Genomic DNA, 22,288 nt, shown 5'->3' with positions numbered 1-22,288 from the left:
CTGAAATCCCTCAACTGTAAAACTCCTCTGCTTCCTCTCTTTAGATCCTGCCTAAAATATGACCAAGGTTGGACAAATACTCTAGCTGAGGTTGAATCAGTGATTTGGGCAGCACGGTAGCACAATTGCTTCACAGCTCCAGGGTCCCAGGTTCGATTCCGGCTTGGGTCACTGTCTGTGCAGAGTCTGCACATCCTCCCCATATGTGCGTGGGTTTCCTCCGGGTGCTCCGGTTTCCTCCCACAGTCCAAAGATGTGCAGGTTAGGTGGAATGGCCATGATAAATTGCCTAGTGTCCAAAATTGCCCTTAGTGTTTGGTGGGGTTACTGGGTTATGGGGATAGGGTGGAGTTGATGACGTTGGGTAGGGTGCTATTTCCAAGAGCCGGCGCAGACTCGATTGGCCGAATGGCCTCCTTCTGCACTGTAAATTCTATGATATGCAAAGGCTTTTCATAACTTCCTTCTTTTTGTACTTTGTGCCTTTACTTACAAAGTCCATGATTTCCTGTGTTTTTTTGACTGCCTTGATATACTCAGAACACTGGTCAAATATCGCTTCTTCGGTATCCCATTATTTTGCTACTTTTTATACAAGTTCAGTATTTGTGAAGTTTCACAGGTCGAGGAATTTTTCACCTGAAATATGTAAGGGACGTGTGACATCAGCGTGCATGTGAAAATAATTATGCTTTTGGATGATGTTGCCAAGGAGCAACATGGAAATAAAACATAGAAGGGAGTCAAGGACAGATCCTAGGGGCACATCAGAGGTAATGGTGCAGGAGCAGGACGAGGAGCCATTGCAAGTGATTCAATGACTGTGAAATTCTAACACCCCCCCCCCCCCCCCCCCCACCACCCACAGCAAGTATATTTCTGTGGTTTCTAGTGCCATATTTCATTGCTTCTATAATGTGATTATCTCAGGACCTTGTAGATCTGTGTATCTGGATTAAAAGAGTAGATTATTGAAGTTTGGCTTACTTGGACCACGGAAATCACGTGGAAGAGAAAAGCTGAAATAAGGTGAAGGCAGAAGGATGGTTCAGATTGTACAATGTACCTAATCGTTATACCACAGGGACTGGATGAATATTAGCTTTCTTTTGACTGAAGGTGATTGAATCATGGGGGATCTCAACAGAGAAGAAAATTGTCAGGATCCTCTGCCGCTGCATTTTCTTTCCGAGGGATAAACGTTTTCAAATCCAACTTTCACAAGCACAATTCAGACACATGCTTTTCATTTAGTTTTTCATGGCTCTGGAATGGAGTTACTTAGATTTTTTAATAGTTGTAATGCCTCGGTACTCCGCTTGACAATTCATCAGTGTCAAATGTCACATAGTGAGTATTCCTCCGGCATATAAATGACTGTCCTAATATGCATAGGCACTGCAATTATTATGGTTTTATAGAGTATTACCCATGATATTTTAATAAAAGTATTTCTCTGTGAATTCTAATCTAATTCGCAAATTATTTTGTAAATCCAGTGTGTTTGTGCCAGACTGTACAACAGGGATTGTTGTAGAAAGAATTATCTTCATGTGAGGGAGCTTTAATTTGCATGATCATCTGCTGCATATAAGAAATAGATAAGTGATTTGTGCCTGACAATTAAGATTAGAATGTGACTTTCTTTTTAACCCACTCCATTTTTTTTCTGCCAGGTGTACAGTTCACCTTTTACACATTTCACCTGGAGGATCATCATGACTACTTTCTAATCACAGAGAATGGCAGCTTTACTCACCCTCTGGCACGGTTGACTGGCTCGGAACTTATAGCACCAATTAATGCTGGTCTCTATGGAAATTTCAAGGCTCAGTTGCGCTTCATTTCAGACTTTTCAATATCATATGAAGGATTCAATATCACGTTTTCAGGTGAGAAGATAGGGCATGTGAAATATTAATTAGTAAAGCAACTGATCTTAATTTTAGCACAAGAGAGAAATACATTGAAATTTCTTGATATCAAGATGGTGCAGGAGCCTGGTGACTCTCTGCGAGCTCTCTCAGACAGATCCTCTTCCTACATCTCTTATAATTGTACTAACACCCCACGTATTTATGTATGTCCTATGTTATTTCATGTATGGAACGATCTGCCTGGACTGTATGCAGAACAATACTTTTAACTGTGCCTCGGTATGCATGACAATAAATCAAATTCAAATTCAGTTTAGATCAGAAATGGAAACAAGAAATGCTGAAAGTAGTTAAAATATTTAAACTCTTGACCAATTGTTCTCTCTTCTTTTTATGCCTGAGCTCATTCATCCAAGCCTGACGAGAGGCCAAACCTGAAATATTGACACATCTTAATGTCGGGGCTAATTGTCAGACACTTTAAGCATTTCCATTTTTAAAATTAAATACAACTGTATTAATAGCCCACTTCAGACCTTAATGATGTTTCAACTTACAGGTGGACTTTTTTCATTGAGATTTTAAAAAAATTGTGCTTCTGAACACATATGTGGTGATTTTTGGTAGAGTACAACTTGGAGCCCTGTGAAGATCCAGGAAATCCAACATTTGGCAGACGCATAGGGACGTCTTTTGGGATTGGCGATTCTCTAACTTTTTCCTGTACTCCTGGTTATCGTCTGGAAGGTGCATCCCAGATCACATGTCTCGGAGGTGGCCGCCATGTGTGGAGTGCACCTCTGCCAAGGTGTGTGGGTACGTGGTCAGCTGCTTTTGTTTGCTTGTACATGTAGTGTTGTTGAAGTTAATAGCATGCACATAAAACAATGAAACACTTAGTAACAGCAGTGTTGAAATTGGATTCTGTGCAACAGATAATATTGGTCTTTGAGTGGAATGGAATTAGATTTCCTTTCATGGTTGACTTGGGTTCCAAAATTATTGACTGAAATCTACATGCCATGCAGGTGAATGTAGATTAGATAACAATTGATTAACCTCTTTGAAATCTCGTAGCTTGAAAGAGAATAATCAGGCATTGTAATTAAAGATCTTGTTCAGAGTAAGTGATTTAGCTAATGGGAGAAATACAGCAGTTTGACTTGGGGCAGGGTTATAGTATTGAAAGTACTAATTCAATAAAACACAATTATTAAAATAAAGCTAGTTATTTTTGATATAAAAATGTCCTGATTTAAATAATAATTGAATACTGAACACCCTAGGTTGTTTAAGAAAATGTAATATTGAAAATTGAAGTATCAACAGGCAGTCTTTGCGTTTCTTTTTGGTCGAAGTGAGTCAACCATTGGGTAGTAGTGCATGCCTATACTTTCATATCCACCAGGATCCATAAAAGTGCAAGCAGAAAAGTATTTCTCATGGAAGAAAGAACCTATTTCCCTATCTGTCCACAGAGTAATATTCTACTTAATCAGTTTGAAAAATGCTGGACCACAGCATACCATCATCCTTTGCTTTTCATTTAATTGTCCATTTAATAAGCCATCAGAAACTACAATTAACTCCAGACCTTCTGTGCTCATTATTTCTTCTTTTCCATTTCTTCTGACTATTGAATACAGTGAATATGATTTGAGTTGCAACGATAGTTCTGAGTTATTTTGTCAAGCGATCTTTGTTCATACATGATCCTGCATCGGTATCAAATGTTTTTTTAGTCAGCAATAACCTGCTCACTGATGCTCAGTTTAGCTTCCACCAGACCACTCAGCTACTGATCTCATTTCCAATCTTCATCCAAATGTGGACAAAATAGCAAAATTCAAAAGGTGAGGTGAAAGTGTCTGTCTGTGATACGAGGCCGCATTTAACTGATTGTGGCATCAAGGAGTCCTAACAAATGGCCATGGAGGGAGGAAACTCTCCACAGGTAGGAATCATACTTGGCACACAGGAAGATGGTTGTGCTTGTTGGAGTCTGCCCCCATCCTTGACTATACATTAACATATGTATATCTCAGGGACCTTCCTAATCATCTCAAATCTGTTTCTCCTCCATTAGCTATTCACACTTGACTATTATCTAAACTCATTACCAAGAAAGATGCATTCCAATTGAGTTTCCTTTGAATACTGTCTACTGCTATCTCCAGACGGATTCATGATAGAGGGCAATATTCAAGCTTGGGCTGTTAAGTGAGAAATCACATTCATGCCACACAGGTGTCAAACATTGACCATCTCCAACACGACAAATGCAAACCATCTCTCCTAGACAGCTGTAGAATGACCATAGTTGAATCCCTCGCTATCAACATTCTGGAGATACCATTGAGCAGAAACTAAACTGGACCAGCTATATAAATAAATAAATAATCACAAGTAGGCTTACATTAACACTGCAATGAAGTTACTGTGAAAACCCCCTAGTTGCCACATTCCAGTGCCTGTTCGGGTTCACAGAGGGAGAATTCAGAATGTCCAATTCACCTAACAGCACATCTTTCGGGATTTGTGGGCGGAAACCGGAGCACCCGGAGGAAACCCACGCAGACACGGGCAGACCTTGCAGACTACGCACAGACAGTGACCCAAGCCAGGAATTGAACAAGGGACCCTGGCGCTGTGAAGCAACATTGCTAACCACTGTGTTACTGTGCCGCCCATCGATTCTTTGTCCAACCGGACTGTTGTGCTGGCTCCTGCATCTAATTTAAAGTTTATTCGATGGCCATTGACAGAAATATCTGCAATCCAAAATAAGAAACCAAGAACTTTAACCTCACCCAAGAAAGATGGCTGTGAGTCTTCTGGGTTTGTAATCTTGAACTTGTGCATCAACATTAGGCCTGCTGTATATTTCAGAGATGGCAATAGTGCCTAATCCTTTTGACTTGGAAGCAATGGGCTGAAATCTTGGGACACTGATTTTGTCTGTGAAGGTGCTGGAATGGCCACGTGCTGGCCTGTTCAGGTTATGCCTTCCCTGACTTAAAGTGTGGAATTTTATGGCCCCTCCCACCTGCCGGATTTTCCATTCCTGCCAAAGCAATGGAATTTTGAATGACTTGACACATTTTATGACCCCTCCCATGCCATGACAAAGCTGTACAATTCAGCCTATAGTGTCTATGTGTCTCTGTGGCTTAATTTGCTGGACTGAGAGCTGGCATCTGCACCACATTTTATCCTATCCTCTTAAATGGTCCTTTGCCACTTAAGAAGTTCTGACTTGTAATTATCTGGATTGCAGTTTCCAGGGTTCAAACTTCCTTTGTTTGAAAGAGGTCAGGGAATGCATCATCTGCTACTCCTAACACTATTATGTCTCTGATGAGTTCAGATTTTGAAACACTTCATTCACAAACATCTGCCATCCTATAAAGGGGCGGGATTCTCCCCTACCCGCCGAGGCGGGGGGTCCCGGCGTAGGGGAGTGGCGCAAACCACTCCGGCGTCGGGCCTCCCCAAATGTGCATAATTCTCCGCACCTTTGGGGGCTAGGCCTGCGCCAGAGCGGTTGGCACCGCGCCAAAACCGGCACCAGCGGCCTTTCATGCCCGCCGCCGGGGCTGGCCGAAAGGTCTTCGCCGGTTCGCGCATGCGCCGGTGGTGACGTCAGCGGCAACTGCCGCTGACGTCACCACCGGCGCATGCGCGCTGGGGGATTCTCTACCGCCTCTGCCATGTGCCATGGTGGAGGCAGTGGCGGTGGCGGAAGAGAAAGAGTGCCCCCACGGCACTGGCCCGCCCAGCGATCGGTGGGCCCTGATCACGGGCCTGGCCACCGTGGGGGCGCCCCCCCGGGGTCCGATCGCCCTTGCTCACGCTGCCGATCCCGCCGCCACCAGAGGTGGTTCAAGCCTCGATGGCGGGAAAGGCCTCCCAGTGGCGGGACTTCGGCCCATCGTGGGCCGGAGAATCGCCGCAGGGGGCTCGCCGATCGCCGTGGGGTGATTCCCGCCCCCGCCAATTCCCGGGTGGCGGAGAATTTCTGCCACGACGGGAGCGGGATTTACGGCGGCCCCGGGCGATTCTCCAACCCTGCGTGGGGTCGAAGAATTTTGCCCCTGATCATTGATGAATGAATCAACTGGTCCCCTGGATTTTATATTCTCTTGTTGAATTTAGTTCTTTGCAGTATTTTATAGCTTCTTAGCTTAAGATAAATGTAGAATAATTTTCGTACCTCTTCGAATTTTGTTGGGCAATTCATCCAAAGATCTGCAGGTTAGGTGCATTGGCCATGCTAAATTGCCCCCCAGCGTCCAAAAGTATGTGGGGTATTACCCTTGCTTTGTTAGCCTTTGCAAAATGCATTAGCTACACTTTTCAAAGTTTATTTTCTTTGCCACTGTTCTGCCATCTGACTAGCCCATCTATATTGTCCTGTAATCTCAGGCTTTTCTCCTCACCATTTATCGCACCACCAATTTTTGTATCATCTGCAAATTTTACAGTGTTGTTGGAGTTCCACTTATCCAGGGAAGCATTGAGTATTCTATCACACTCGTGACTTGTGCCTTCAAGATGACGGACATGCGTTGGGCAGTCTAAAGATGAGTTACTCACGGCAGCCTCTGACCTGTTTTTGTAGCCACAGTAGTTATATAATAACAATAATAATCGTTTATTGTCACAAGTAGGCTTCAATTAAGTTACTGTGAAAAGCCGCGAGTCACCACATTCCGGCGCCTGCTCGGGGAGGCCGTTACGGGAATTGAACCAGCACTGGTGGCATAGTTCTGCAGGCAACTGTTTAGCCCACTGTGCTAAACCAGCCCCCAGCACAGTAGGCTAATATATGGCTGGTTCCGTTCAGTTACTCGTCAGTGGTAATGCTCAGGATGTTGATAGTGGGGATTCAGCAATGGTAACACCATTTAATAACAAGGGGAGATGGTTAGATTCTCTCTTGTTGGAGCTGGTTATTGCCCTGCACTCGTGTGGTGTGAATCTTATTTGCACTTATCAGCCCAAGCCTGAATTGTGTGCAGATCTTTCTACATATTGTCACGAACCTCTTCAGAAGCGAAGGAGCTGCAAATGGTACTGAACATTGTGCAATCATCAGAGAACGTCCGTACTTTTGTTCTTACGGTGGGAGGGAAGGCCGTTGATGAAGGAACTATGTTTGGCTTCGGACACAATCCTGAGAGATTTTTGTAGTAATGTTCCTGGACTGAAATAACTGACCTCTCATGATCCTCTTTCTTTGTTATTTATGATTCCAATCCGTGGTGAGCTTCCTGCCTGATTCCAATTCATTTCAGTTTTATGATGCCTTACTCGGTCAAATGCTGAACTTTACTGCCTCCAGCCTGATTGAGGCCCTTAAGTGGACAATTAATACACATTTAAGGGTTTCATCCTATCAATGCTGATATTAACCCAGTAGCATTCAGGGACTCATCATTTGGAGAGCGCAACATGGAAACTCTGGAATGTGTGCTTGTGGACTCTCATAGGTTTCCTCCTTCAAAGGCACTTTCTGTATGATTGACAAACCCAGTATTGGGAAGGGGATTCCCTGTTGAAAACCAACCCCACTGCTCTTGCGGCTGAACCCCCTCACCAACTCCTTTTCCCGTCATTACTTGTACCTGCATCCCTCCATCCGAGGCCTCTGATCGGTCCTGTATCTGTATCTCTCCCTCTGGGACCTCAGATGGGCCCTGTACCTGCATCCCTCCATCTGAGGCCTCAGATGGGTTCCTCGGCCATGGTGCTGCTCTCAGTGGCTGTAACTTCCACCCCCGGTGTCCTTGATCCTGGTGGAAGGTCTGCCGCTGGCCTACTATGTACCCGAGTAGCACAAAATGCAGTGCACCATCTTTAAAGGAAAAATGCAGGATTTTCACTCGCTCGCCACCTAGCAGCCAAAACCCCTGTAAACACCAGAAGAATCCACTCTCTGTGTGCATTATGAAATTTGCAAACTTGACAGTGACTCGCTTGAAAATGCTCGCACTGCATTTTTGTGAAAGTGAAATGGGTATAAATTTCCTACTTAATTCCATTGCTATATTTTAGATATTACAGAATGAAATATAGATATAGTATATACACTCAATTTCTTTTTCCTGAATTATCAAATCATATGAAGTTAATGCCTTTTTAGTCAACAATTCTATTTTGGAAAGCACATTCTGTGATACTTATATTGTCATATTTTGACATTTATTACAGCTATTTAGGGCAAAAATTATAATCTTATTTTGAGAATCCTTCAATATGGCTGGTGTGGAAAGTGTACAAATATTCCTAGTGTGTCAAAAGGTTCTCTTGAACATATTGAGTGTGGAATGCATTTTGGGAGAGAGTGAAAGGAGCTTTATTCTACAAGCGATGCATCTTATATATTACCTCAAGAGCACTCGAATCTGAAATCAGGGCTTAAAATGTTATATTCTCCAGTGGCAACATCATGCACATTAATGAGAAGAATTCATTAAGCTGTGGCAATAGTAGAAGTGGTAGAATTGACCTGAATAGCCCAGAGTTAGGAAAGTGAAGAATTATTCAGGTCTTGTGTGGTTAATCACTATTCACTAACGTCCGCTGGCAGTGCACATGTGTGGACATTAAGTGATAGCCAGATTAAACGCAGCTGGAATCTCTCAAGGTTGAGTCGCTTGCAAACAATCACTGTTTTGGCTCACAAATGAAGACCACATGGGGGCGGGTGCTGATGGCTGATTACTGCTTCTGAAACCGTACTGCAGCTTGGAAGTCAATGCCTTAAAGAAAGGAGGGAATAAGGGAAATGCAGAGAAAAGTAATTTATTACGGAATTGAAAAGCAAGTATTTTTTAAATTGAAATAGTGAAAGCAATTAAGTTTGGTGCAACACTAGAAAAAAAAGCGAACCCTTGCATTGGTCCTGGTTATCATTGTGTTCTGGAGAAAAAAAAAACAGGAAAGGTATTACTAAAATGCCAATATTAAAATATCACAATCTGCATTGCGAACGTAATGTAAACAATAAATAAAAGTATTGGTAGAGGGTTTCCGCACAATTCTGCTGGATTTATCAGTGCTGTTGCCCAAGACCGCATAGACCTCACCAAAGATTGAGGAATTTTAAGTGCAAATTATGTTGTGTACAAATTGTGTTTCCATGGTTTTTGCGCCAGGTAAAAAACATTGTGTTGGAAGCCAGCCCTGCTGCAAGAGTGAAATAATCACCAGGGGGAGCTTCCACTAATTGTGCATTTTGCTGTCTTTTTGAAGGCCAATTTCAAAATTAATTTGGTCCTTTTTGGCACAATGGCAATAACTGAAGCATTTTAAAAGCTTGAGTATATATTTTCTTTGATTTACAAAGGAACTGATTATTGTACCCCCAATATAAATAGCAAATGGTTCTGTATATTTTGAAAAGTAATTTTCAGTAAAGTAATTAAAACAGTATTAGGTAAACTGCGGACCTGGGTTCTGAATGTGGCCCACAAGACACTTTGACCGTTGCCCATGCGCAGGGTTGCCACATCCGGCTAATTTCCGTCCATGCAGTTTTTCTCCTACAGTATGATTGAAATTACATAGATTACATAGAATTTACAGTGCAGAAGGAGGCCATTCGGCCCATCGAGTCTGCACCGGCTCTTGGAAAGAGAAACCCTACCCAACACTAAGGGAACACTAAGGGAAATGAGATACACGTCAAGCAAGGGCAAGCGAGGAGCATGCTGATTGCACGCAACTTTGACACTGAGAGCCAATCAGCATCCAAAGTGTAAATATTTCTTTTGTTTTTACCATTTGAAATTGATAGTTCTAATATATAAATGATTAAGCAGTTTTATAATTTGTAATTAAATATTAGCCATGTATTGAGTGAGGGCAGCACGGTGGCCTAGTGGTTAGCACAACCGCCTCACGGCGCTGAGGTCCCAGGTTCGATCCCAGCTCTGGGTCACTGTCCGTGTGGAGTTTGCACATTCTCCCCGTGTCTGCGTGGGTTTCGCCCCCACAACCCAAAAATGTGCAGAGTAGGTGGATTGGCCACGCTAAATTGCCCCTTAATAGAAAAAATAATTGGGTAATCTAAATTTATAAAAAAAAAGCCATGTATTGAGTGTATTTAATCTTATTCATGGGGTCATGTTTAGGGAACAAACCTGATTTCAATCTTGTAGCCCATTGAGTTAAAGGAGGGCTACTATGCGGCCCACTCACTAGCCTGGGTTGCCCAACACTGCATTAAAATCAGTTTATTCCCAGCAGGGTAACTGACGCTGCAATCCAAGATATATAGTAATGTTAAACCCATTTTGAACAGCACAAACCAAACTATGAAAAGGTTAAAACAATAACTTTTAAATATAATAATATATATAATATATAATAATATAATATTTTAAAATGCCATGTTTAAAAATAAACATCTGATTGTGCTGCTGCATGTCAGATTTTTCATTCAATGAAATTGGGAATATATTTGAACGTAAACTTGGTGAAAGAATATATTCTCAAGATTGGTGCAATTTGTGTCCAGATTGCCCATTACACCCAAAATGGAGACTTTTCCCCCGACTTACGGAACAATCAAGTGTTTTTGTTTTACCGGTGAAAAGTCAGTTTGTTCCTTTTCGCACATTACTTTACTTCAAAAATCTATTTTCGTCTTTAAAAAATTACTAAAATTTACAAACATGCTTTAAAAGCTTTTTTGTCAAATTACAGCCATCTGTAATTTGCGAATGTCTGCATTCTTAAACATTTTAACTAAATATAACCATGACAAAAGCCACTCAAATGAGCTACTGTCGACAAACCTCCTTCCGCTCATGCCTGCTCCAATGGGGCCCTTCCCTTGTGGCTGGGGTAGGGGCAGGCTGCTTTCTTGCTTATGCATGTGGTTGCGATTCCCATGGCAGTCGTCTTCATCCTGGTGCCAGTGGGAACCACCAAAGGCTACACCACCTGTGTTGATGCAGGGGCAGTCTCAATTACTCGATGTTCTGATATAGTTTGCGCATCAATCAGAAGTGCTGGAGGGAGGTGGCTGGTAATGATGATGCCTCATGACGCGAAGACTCTTCAATATCCTTGTTTACTGCCTCAGTCCTTTCATGCAGAGAGTTCTACCAATTGGGAGACACCGAGCAACCACTCCTCGCATCTTTGCACCTGCATCCACTCATCTTGATGCAACTTGTAGCTTTCCACGAGTTTATTAATTTTCTCAACATAGGCGCGCTCACGTGCCAGAAATGCAGGAGAGCATATCATGAATGGCCTCTTGTATTCTCTGCACATGAATCCAGACTGCCTCAGAGAATGGTAACATTTGGACGCACATCTTTCACTGCTGCTCCAGTAAGACGCCCCTTATGTGTGAATCCTGAGGCTCTGTATCCTCGCCCAACTGACCATGTCTGATCTCCATCCTCTGAGAAGGGCTGCCCAAAGCTGCTTCTGATTTCCTCGCTGCCTCAATGAAATGTTGGTCATCACTGTGCTACCCACTTTAATCTCAGCTGAGATATCGCCAAGGTTTCCGTACCTGCATTGATGAAGGATGTGCTTGAATGGCACGATGGTGCTGGCTCAGTTGTGTCTTTTTCCACTTCAGGTGATAGCATCGAACTGCAATGCGTTTTCATAGAATTTACAGTGCAGAAGGAGGCCATTTGGCCCATCGAGTCTGCACCGGCTCCTGGAAAGAGCACCCTACCCAAGATTAACACCTCCACCGTATCCCCATAACCACATAACCTAGTAACCCCACCCTACACACTAAGGCCAATTTTGGACACTAAGGGCAATTTCTCATGGCCAATCCACCTAACCTGCACATCTTTGGACTGCAGGAGGAAACCGGAGCACCCGGAGAAAACCCACGCACACACGGGGAGGATGTGCAGACTCCGCACAGACAGTGACCCGAGCCGGAATCGAACCTGGGACGCTGGAGCTGTGAAGTGATTGTGCTATCCGCATTGCTACCGTGCTGCCCCTATTGTTCATACACCACAGCTGGTCTTGTGATAGACATTGAAAGCTGGTGAGGAAAATTCGCCTCTGCAAGTAGCTGCATGAGACACAATCTCCTATTCCTTCTGAACTGCTCCACAAAGCCAAGAGATGCCAAGAGAGAATATCAAACCAAGCCAGAATCACAGACAGACTCTTGGCGGTTGTAGCAAGGACTAAACAACATAATGGGCTACAAAGCAAAGCCAAGCAGTATCTCCGGCAGCAGCACACCCCTCCCCGATGAACTCAATGCATTCTATGCTTGGTTCGAGCAGGTAACCAACAATCTGCTGTCGAGTGCCCCAGCAACCCATAACTCACCCATACCCACCATCACAGCTTCCGAAGTCAGATCAGCCTTCCTGAAAGTGAACCGTCGGAAGGCGACGGGACCGGATGGGATCCCTGGTCATGCACTCAGAGCCTGTGTGGACCAGCTGGCAGAGGTGTTCACGGACATCTTTAACCTGTCCCTACTCCAGTCCGAGGTCCCCACCTGCTTCAAGAAGATCATCATCATACCGGTGCCAAAGAAGAACCAGGCAACGTGCCTCAATAACTACCATCCGGTGGCCCTGACTTCAATTGTAATGAAGTGCTTTAAGAGGTTGATCATGAAGCGCACCACCTCCATACTCCCAGAACGCCTTGATCCACTGCAATTTGCATACCATCATAACCAGTCCACAGCAGACTCCATTTCCCTGGCCATACACTGATCCCGAGAGCATCTCAACAACAAGAACTCCTACATCAGACTCCTATTTATTGACTATTATGGTCCCTTCAACACCATAATCCCAACCAAGCTCATATCAAAGCTCCAAAACCTAGGACTTGGCTCCCCACTCTGCAACTGGATCCTCGATTTTCTGACCAACAGACCACAATCAGTATGAATGAACAACAACACCTCCCCCACAATAGTCCTCAATACTGTGGCCCCGCAAGGCTGCGTACTTAGCCCCCTACTCTACTCCCTGTACACACACGACTGCGTGGCAAAATTTGGCTCCAACTCCATCTGCAAGTTTGCTGACGATACGACCATAGTGGGCCGGATCTCAAATAACGATGAGTCAGGATACAGGAGGGAGATAAAGAACCTTGTGGAGTGGTGCAGCAACAACAATCTATCCCTCAATGCCAGCAAAATTAAAGAGCTGGTCATTGACTTCAGGAAGCAAAGTACTCTACACATCCCTGTCAGCATCAACGGGGCTGAGGTGGAGATGGTTAGCAGTTTCAAATTCCCAGGGGTGCACATCTCCAAAAATTTGTCCTGGTCCACCCACGTCGACGTTACCGCCAAGAAAGCACAACAGCACCTATACTTCCTCAGGAAACTAAGGAAATTCGGCATGTCCAAATTTACCCTTACCAACTTTTACAGATGCACCATAGAAAGCATCCTATCTGGCTGCATCACAGCTTGGTATGGCAACTGCTCGGCCCAGGACCCAAGAAACTTCAGAGAGACATGAACACCGCCCAGTATATCACACGAACCTGCCTCCCATCCAATTACTTCATCTACACCTCCCGCTGCCTGGGAAAGAGGGCAGCATAATCAAGGACCCCTCCCACCCGGCTTACTCACTCTTCCAACTTCTTCCATCGGGCAGGAGATACAGAAGTCTAAGAACACGCACTAACAGACTCAAAAACAGCTTCTTCCCTGCTGTTACCAGACTCCTAAATGACCCTCTTATGGACTGACCTCATTAACACTACACCCTGTATACTTCACCCGATGCCGGTGCTTATGTAGTTACATTATATACCTTGTGTTGCCCTATTATGTATTTTCTTTAATTCCCTTTTCTTCCCATGTACTTAATGATCTGTTGAGCTGTTCGCAGAAAAATACTTTCCACTCTACCTCGGTACACGTGACAATAAACAAATCTAATCCAATCCAATCCTGTGCACCTAGTCCCCATGCTAGCCAATGTCGATCAGGGTTCACTCTCTTCAGGTGTTGTCCCTCTTTTCTTTAAATCTACTGTAACCATCCCTCTCATCAAAAAGAAACCCTGAATCCTACCATCCTTCCAACAAAATGTCCCATCTCCAACCTCTCTTCCCTCTCCAACGTCCTTGAATGCAGTGTCGCCTCCAAAATCCATTCCCATGTTTTCCAGAACTCTATGCTGAAATCCCTCTGATCATTTACTGCCCCACCACACTAAATGAAAACAAAGTGAATGAAATGAAAACTACCGAAGCAGCTCTAATTAAAGTCACCAACGAGACTTCTGTGACTGTGACAAAAGTAAACCTCGTCTCCTCGCCCTCTTGATCAGTCCGCAGTGTTTGACACGGTTGACCATGTCATCCTCCTCCAATGCCTTTCCACCATTGTCTCTCCACCATTGTCCAGCTGGATGGGACTGCGCTCACCTGGTTCCATTCTCATCTATCTAATCATGACAAAATAATTACTTGCAATGTCTTCTCTTCCTGCTCCTGCTGATTAATCCTGGTGCCCCCCCCCCCCCCCCCCCCCCCCCCAAGGATTAATCCATGGTCCATTTGATTTCTCAGCTGCATGTTGCCCCTTACTGAAATCATCCAAAAGCACCATATTAATTTTCACATGTATGCTGGCAACACTACTGTGCCTCACCACCAATTTACTCAACACCTTCTGTGTTGCTAATTTATCAGACTCATTATCTGACATCAGCTACCAGACCTTAACTCTGAGGTACTCTCCGTACAACTCTCCATCTTTCCAACTCACTTTCCTCCCTTAAGGCTCTCCTTAAAATCTATCTTTGTGACCAGGTTTTTGCTTATCTGGCCTTATATCTCCTCCTGTGGCTCGCTATCATATTTTGATTCATAATTCTCCTGTGTGACACCATGGGATATTTTATTTTATTTAAGACACTATATAAATATTTGTTATTGTTGACCCAGACCACAATGTTCCCTCAAGCAGCTAAGTTCAAGCAGCTCACTTTGCCAGCCCTCAAAATGTCAATGAAGTGCTTAATCCACATCCTAATAATCTTTATTATTATCACAAGTAGGTTTATGTTGACACTGCAATGAAGTTACTGTGAAAAGCCCATAGTCGACAAACTTTGACACCTGTTCGGGTACACTGAGGGAGAATTCAGAATGTCCAATTCACCTAACAAGCACTGCTTTTGGAACTTCTGGGAGGAAAGCAGAGCACCCGGAGGACACCCACACAGACACTGGGAGAATGTGCAGTCTCCACACAGACAGTGACCCAAGCTGGGAATCGAACCTGAGTCCTGACCACTGTGAAGCAACAGTGCTAACCACTGTGCTACTGTGCTGCCTAACACTGCGGCTGCTCATTTCTTGAAACACCTCCATCTGCCTATCTGGCCTTCTCCTGTCACTCTCTGGAAACAGAACCCTCTGTCGGGTAGCAACTACTTCTAAAAGTAGCTCAAGGGAGGCATCTGGAAAATGTGAGGCTGCCCCGGTACAGGAGCAGCCTCCCCTCTCTTCCATTCCAAGATAAATCACAACCACTGTAATAGCTGCAATTTTCCCTTGAAATCAGGCCCACACTGACCAACCTCCTCATGCTCACCGTGCTAATCAAGCCTTATTGGGCAGTTATTTATCACCTCTAAAAATTGCACTAGCCGTGAGATGCCAACACAGAGTGGGTCAGTACCCCAACTCTAAAAATAAAAGTTCAGTCTAACATCTCAGGTCATTGATCTTTTCTGTATTTATTGTTGACCACAATTCATTATCATTCATTACAAGTTCACTTTTTAACTGTTGGCATATCAAGAGAAATTTCAGTCGTCTCGCTTTAAAATATCCTCACCAATATAGTAAAATAAAGATAATATTACAGTATTGAAAGCATTTAAAAACATTGAGTATTTTTATTAATTCTACAAAACTTAATTAAATATATATAACATAGCTTTAAATAAAATATATGAAGCCTAATTTATCTTTGCAATTTTCACCCTTCCACACTTTTTATTACTTTAATAATGTTATTTTAGTTCCAATTTAGCAATTCCTCCTTTTTTCTTTTAAAAATTAAACATCAATGTCACAGGTAGAGCTAAGAAAGAGGTTCTGCTGAGGGAAGAGGAGCAATCAGGGCTAAATAGAAAAAGCAAAATCACGAAGGTGACAATCTCAAACTTACTACCTGAGCATCAAACAAATTAGCATATGTTTAAACGCTTGGCGAGTTGAATGTGTGGCTTAAAGATTGGTGTGGGAGAAATAGATTTTAATTTCTGGGGCAGGGGTCAGACCAAGTTGTATCACTGGGGTGGCCGACACCTGACCCAAGCTGCGACAAGGGTCCTGGTCAATTGTGCAACTGGAGCTGTAGTGAGATTTTTAAACTAAATTGTGATGGGCAGGTTTGATGTGACGGGTGTGGAAAGTAAATGAGAAAGGACAAGGCAATATCGCAGGGTAGTAATGTGGATAATATAACTAGTGTGTGACAGCAAGGGTACAGCATACAAAAAATAAAAGTGCGTCAGCAACAACATCAGCCAAGTGTGAAGACACCTTAACTAGAGTGGGGTCAAGGCCAGCAGCGCTTGACATAGAGTTGCAAAACAATTCAACTAACCAATAATCGGCCCTTTGTCCAATACTTTTTATTGATAAGAAGAACTATAATAAAATATGCAGCAAATAGAATTAGTTATCTAATTCCTAATGCCCAAAGAGAGAGCAAGAGACAGATTTCCCCTGAGTGTCCAGGATTCAAACTGAGCTCCGAGGGTCTCTGAAAATCATTCGACTGAAGCCGGCAACATGTCATGCAAAGTTATTATTACGATCCCAGACCAGACCCGAACAGTGGCTAGGGTACTGGACTAAAACCCCAATATTTCAGTTTATATTGTAAGACTGTGTGAAAAGAATACTTTGCTCCATGAGCGATTGCACGAATAAATAGGGATTTGCTATTTTCAAACTCAAATTTTTATTATTAACACCATATTAAAGTTTTTAACATCACACCTTAAAAAATAGCTTACAATTTTCCCTTAGACAATTCTACTCAATTTCTAATTAAACAACAGGAAATGAAAATCATTCAGCTCTCAATCCATCCTACATCTCAATGACACAGAGTTATACTTGCTTTACGGAATAGATTTGACTCCTGTTAGAACCCCTGCAAACTCTGGCTGCATATCTTAAAAAACTGTTTCAGATGGTTTATTTCAACTTCCCCCTTGTCCTCTGACAAATCTACATGGCTTTAAATATGATTCATCTTTTTAGCTATCTTACTGTGAGAGAACAAAAAACCTAATTGTGGACTAAAGAGTTGCCAGATCAGAACTCAACTGAAAAGCTTTGTCAAGATGCCTGAATGACTTCGCTTCAAACAGCAATGATGTTATCTCCCCAGGCTGAAAACAAATTAATCCCCAGGCTGAAAACACATTAACTCCCCAGGGACTGTCCCCGTCAAAAAACAGTGCATTATCGAGCATTATTCCAGCATTCGCAGTAATTTGCTTTTATCCAGTGCATTATCCCAGGCTTTTTACTCTGGTCAATTTCACCTCTGGGTGCGAAAAAGCTTTCTGGTCTTGCAAAACAAGATTATTTTGAAAAACATGACTAATAAAATTCTGAATTCATCACAATCTTCAGAGAAGGAATCAGAGAAATTGTGGAATTGGAGACTCAGATGGATGATGTGAAGGTGAGAGAAGAATATAAGTTATACCGGCTCCATTGCTCCTCTGAGGGCATCATCCTACGACAATTTCCCAGTTTTTCATCTATCTGTTCTAATTCTTGGGCAGATCCCCAAGTTGTGCTTAAGATTTGGCTGGGACCAATAACATTTTGTTTGAAGTAAACAAAGTATGAGATTCAAGACACTTACTCAGTGAAGAAGAGTCCATGAGTTCTGAATGAACGGAAAGATAAAATAATTTACCACATCTACAAATCGGTAGGACTTATTTATAAACATTGGCCTGGATTCTCCGATCACTGAAATCGCGTTCGGCGATTGGCTGGAGAATCCTCGTTTACGTCGGAATCGGGGCCGACACCGGTATTGCGATGCTCCGCCCCTTCATAAACGGCATACTCGGGGAGCATACCGCATGGCATATGGATGGGCTCAGGACATCACCTGAGGCCCTCCACCAATGCTCCGTTCCCGATGGGCGAGTCCCCGATGCCGTCGCTCATGTGTGTTCACACCATTCAGGGACCTTACATGGCGGCTGCGGACTGGGCCCAGCGCTGCCATTCCGTTGGCAGGGGGGCTTTGGCATGGGCTGGGGGAACTGTTGGGGTGTTGTCTGGGGGTGGCAATGCTGGTTACAGGGGGGAAGTTTTTGGCAGGCCGGATCTGTGCGCAGTTGGCGGAGGCCACCGCTGTGCGCATGCACAGCCACGGATCCGGCCATTCACCGGCCGTATCCCCAGGTAAAGCCGGGGGCTTTATGTTGCGCGGCTGCTAGCTCCCCAACGAACAGAGGATTGGTGCGGGGGCAGTGGCAACTTTCTGGTTGTAAGACCAGGTGACTTCATCGGACATAGCCGCAGGATCGGACAATCCAGCCCAGTGTACCTAAAGGCACGCAGTATTCAGAATAAGGTCAATGAGCTGACAGCACAAATAGTGACAATTGGGTATGATTTGATGGGGATTACCGAAACATGAGTGCAGGAGGACCGGGACTGAGAGTTCAATGTCGTAGGGTACTCAGTGTTTTGAAAGGATAGACAGGATGGAACAGGAGGTGAATCAAGGATATTAAGAAACGATATTGGCACTAAGGGCCAAAATGTTGAATCGATCTGTGTGGATATAAAAATCAAGGGAAAAAAGTCCTTGTCGGAGTAATTTACAGACTCCCAACAAATACTTCCAAAGTGGGGCATGGTACAAACCAAGAAATAATGAGGGCTTGTGAGAAGGGTGCAACAGTAATCATGGGTGATTTTAATATGCATATTGACTGGAATAATCAAATTGGCAAAGGTAACATTGAGGGGGAATTCATAGAATATATGAGGGATTGTTTCTTCGAGCGATATGTTATGGAGCCAACCAGGGAGCAGGCTATTTTATATTTAGTATTATGTAACAAAGAAGGTTTGATAGTCTTGTCGTTAAAGGATCCTCTTGGAAGGAGTGATCACAGCATGTTAGAATTTCAAGTTGAGATTGAGCGAGAGAAGACAAAGTGCCATATTCGAGTTTTAGCATTGGACAAAGGTAATTATACAGGCCTGAGGAAAGATTTGGCCTAAGTAGATTGGGCACAGATAATTGAGGGTCGGACAGTTCAGGAAGAATGGTGGATATTCAGGGAGATATTAAATACCACTCAATTAAAGTACATTCCTGAGGGGAAGAGGAATTGTAAAAGGGAGAAAAATGTTCCATAGCTAAACAAGGAAACCAATAAGGCATAAAGGCAAAAACTGGGGCATACTATACTGCAAAAGCTAGTGGTAAGCTGGAGGATTGGGAGAACTTTAAGATTCAACAAAAGAATACCAAAAATAAAATCAAAAGAGTGAAGATGAACTCTGAAAGGAAACTAGCAGAAAACACACAACACTGATACCAAAAGATGATATAAGTATATAAAGAGGAAGAGAATAGCTAAAGTAAATGTTGGCCCTTCAGAGGATGATGCTGGTGGGGTAATAATGGGGAATACAGAGATGGCGGAGGCACTGAACCAATATTTTGCCTCTGACTTCATGGTAGAAGATAATAAAAATTTCCCAAAAACTCCAGTTAATGCAGAGGCACATGGTGCAAAGACCTAAGGAGACAGTATTGAATGAACTGATGGGATTAAGGATAGATAAGTCTTCGAGAGCTGATGGCCTGCACCCAAGGGTATTAAGGGAGGTGGCAGCTGAGATGGATACATTGGTTATGATATTTCAGAATTCCGTGGATTTTGGTAGCGTCCCAGTGGATTGAAAACACGCTAATGTGATGCCCCTATTCAGAAAGGGAGAGTGGCAATAAGTAGGAAACTATAAACCGGTTAGCTTGACCTCTGTGGTGGTGAAGTTTCTGGAATCAATCATTAAGGAAGAGATGACTGAACATTTAGAAAAGCAAAGCTCAATCCACAGTGTGGTTTTATGAAGTATATGCCATGCTTAACAAACCTGCTTGAATTCTTTGAAGATGTAACCAGCAAGTTGGATAATGGGGAACCTGTGAATATGGCATATCAAGAAGAAGTTTGATAAGGTGCCACATAAAAGACTGTTTCAGAAGGTGAAATCGCAGAGGACTGGGGGGAGTGTACTAGATTGGATTGAGGATTGGATGACTGACAGAAAGCAAAGGGGCGTGATAAATCGATCCTTCTCTGGCTGACAAACTGTAACTAGTGGGGCATGGCAGGGGTCAGTCCATGGACCTCAACAGTTTATAATTTATATAAATGAAATGCAAGCAAGGACATGGTGTACCATAGCAAAATTTGTGGATGATACTAAAATAATTTCAGAATGGAGATGAGGAGTAACTACTTCTCACAGAGGATGGTGGATTTGTGGGACTCACTGCCCCGTAGTGCGGTGGAATCTGAGTCATTAAATGGTTTCAAGAAGGAGATAGATACATTTCTGATCAAAACAAAATCAGGTTAAAGGGATATGGGCAACAAGTGGGGAGGTGTATTTGAGATCAGGAAAAGATCAGCCATCATCCGATTGAAAGGCGGAGCAGGCTCGAGGGCTGAATTGCTTACCTTTGCTCCTAATTCCTATGTTCCTGCGTTATACTCTAACATCCAAGGTTAATATGAGGTACATGTGAATTGGCAGGAAAACTGTGGTAAAGCACACCACATTGAACAATAAATGCCAAATGCAACCAAAACAGATTAATCAGGTTGCTCAACAAGTCACCGAGATGCCAGTAACACTGGGAGTCAACCAATCTCATTGAAATTCCATTGCTTTCACAAGGGATTCCAGTCTTCAACTTTGAAGATCACGCCTTTAAGTTCTCTCCAACAAATGCTCCAACATGGACAGTGTTAACAATGGCCCATCTTAAAGGGTTTTAATCCCATCTCGTGAGGTTCTGTCCCCTGGATTCCCAAGTATGCACTCAAGCACCAACTCACAAACACAACTTCAGCTCTTTGGCTTCTTTAACAGAACACCGCTGCTCCAAATAGGTAGCTTTGCCCAACAGCTCACAGTTCAGATTCACCAATCTTCAACTGTCTTCTTGGATCTTGATGGCTTCTTCTGAGCCCTCTTCCATCACCAGGGCTTCTCTTGAATCCTCACTTTGTCTGCTCCCCCTTGTCCTTTTTTTTATTTGGAGCCTTTGTACTTCTGCTCTTTATTTAAAATCTGAATGGGAGATTTTCCTGTCCCCATTTCCTCTCACCTTTGGGGCCTGTCTGCTTCCTCTCCCCATCCCCTGCTTGCTGCACTCCCGATCACCTGGTCTGGATCGTTTGTACCTGAACAGGCGCACTGGATCAAAGTAACATAAACATTGCCAAACTGCGCATGTGCATCCTATTCCCGCATGTGCAAAAGCCGTGGGGGTTTGTCGGGAGTTGAATTTACCACAGGGTAAGTATAATTTTATAAATCTTCGCTTAATCCAATCACACCATTCTATTGACTGCATTCTAAGACCTTGGGAGCCTGTTGCTCCATTTGGTGTCCTTCTCCTTAAAATCAGTTATACCAGTGATCAGCAAATTCCTCGGGGGGGGGGGGGGGGGGGGGGGGCGGGGGGGCGAGCTTTCAGACATGCCACTAAGCCAATAATGTGGAGATGCCGGCGTTGGACTGGGGTGAGCACAGTAAGAAGTCTTACAACACCAGGTTAAAGTCCAACAGGTTTGTTTCAAACACGAGCTTTCGGAGCACTGCTCCTTCATCTGAGGAAGGAGCAGCGCTCCGAAAGCTCGTGTTTGAAACAAACCTGTTGGACTTTAATCTGGTGTTGTAAGACTTCTTACTGTATTAAGTATTAAGAGTACCCTAACCAGGTTTCCACCCAGTCCCTGCAACCCCATAACCCCACTTAACCTGCACATCACGGGACAGCAATAGGGAATTTGAGATGGCTCGTCACCACCACCATGGTTTGGTTTCAGCTCAACATTATAGCGATTCAAATGAGACGGTAATGCAAAGTTTGCATACAACCAGCCTCTTACAGTGTTCAGGATAATTGCACATTATGATTTCTCCACCCATCCATCGAAAACAACAATCCCTTAAACAACTTTTAATGTTGAAACAACTGATATTTATTCCAGTGGTTTCACTGTATAATTTCAAATTTAGATACACAATAAATGTATTCTTTGAAACATCCTAATTTTCAGAATGTTTTGGTACCCATTAGACTGATTATACCTGACGCAATCTAGGAGGAGAAA

The 22,288-nt window shown here is 43.4% G+C and overlaps 1 protein-coding gene across 1 annotated transcript in view; it reads left to right on the top strand.

The window, feature by feature from the left end:
- csmd3b (CUB and Sushi multiple domains 3b) overlaps positions 1-22,288 on the top strand; it is a 2,394,280-nt gene that overhangs the window by 1,892,785 nt on the left and 479,207 nt on the right. Inside the window, exons 25-26 of the mRNA XM_038809755.1 lie at positions 1,677-1,892; positions 2,505-2,693. Coding sequence (XP_038665683.1) covers positions 1,677-1,892; positions 2,505-2,693 — 405 coding nt within the window. The remainder of the gene's footprint in view (positions 1-1,676; positions 1,893-2,504; positions 2,694-22,288) is intronic.

Source organism: Scyliorhinus canicula, chromosome 10 (genome assembly GCF_902713615.1).
Source record: "Scyliorhinus canicula chromosome 10, sScyCan1.1, whole genome shotgun sequence".
NCBI classification, from domain to species: Eukaryota; Metazoa; Chordata; class Chondrichthyes; order Carcharhiniformes; family Scyliorhinidae; genus Scyliorhinus; species Scyliorhinus canicula.
Note: the sequence above shows the minus strand (reverse complement) of the source record. Positions and strands in the feature narration are given on the sequence as shown.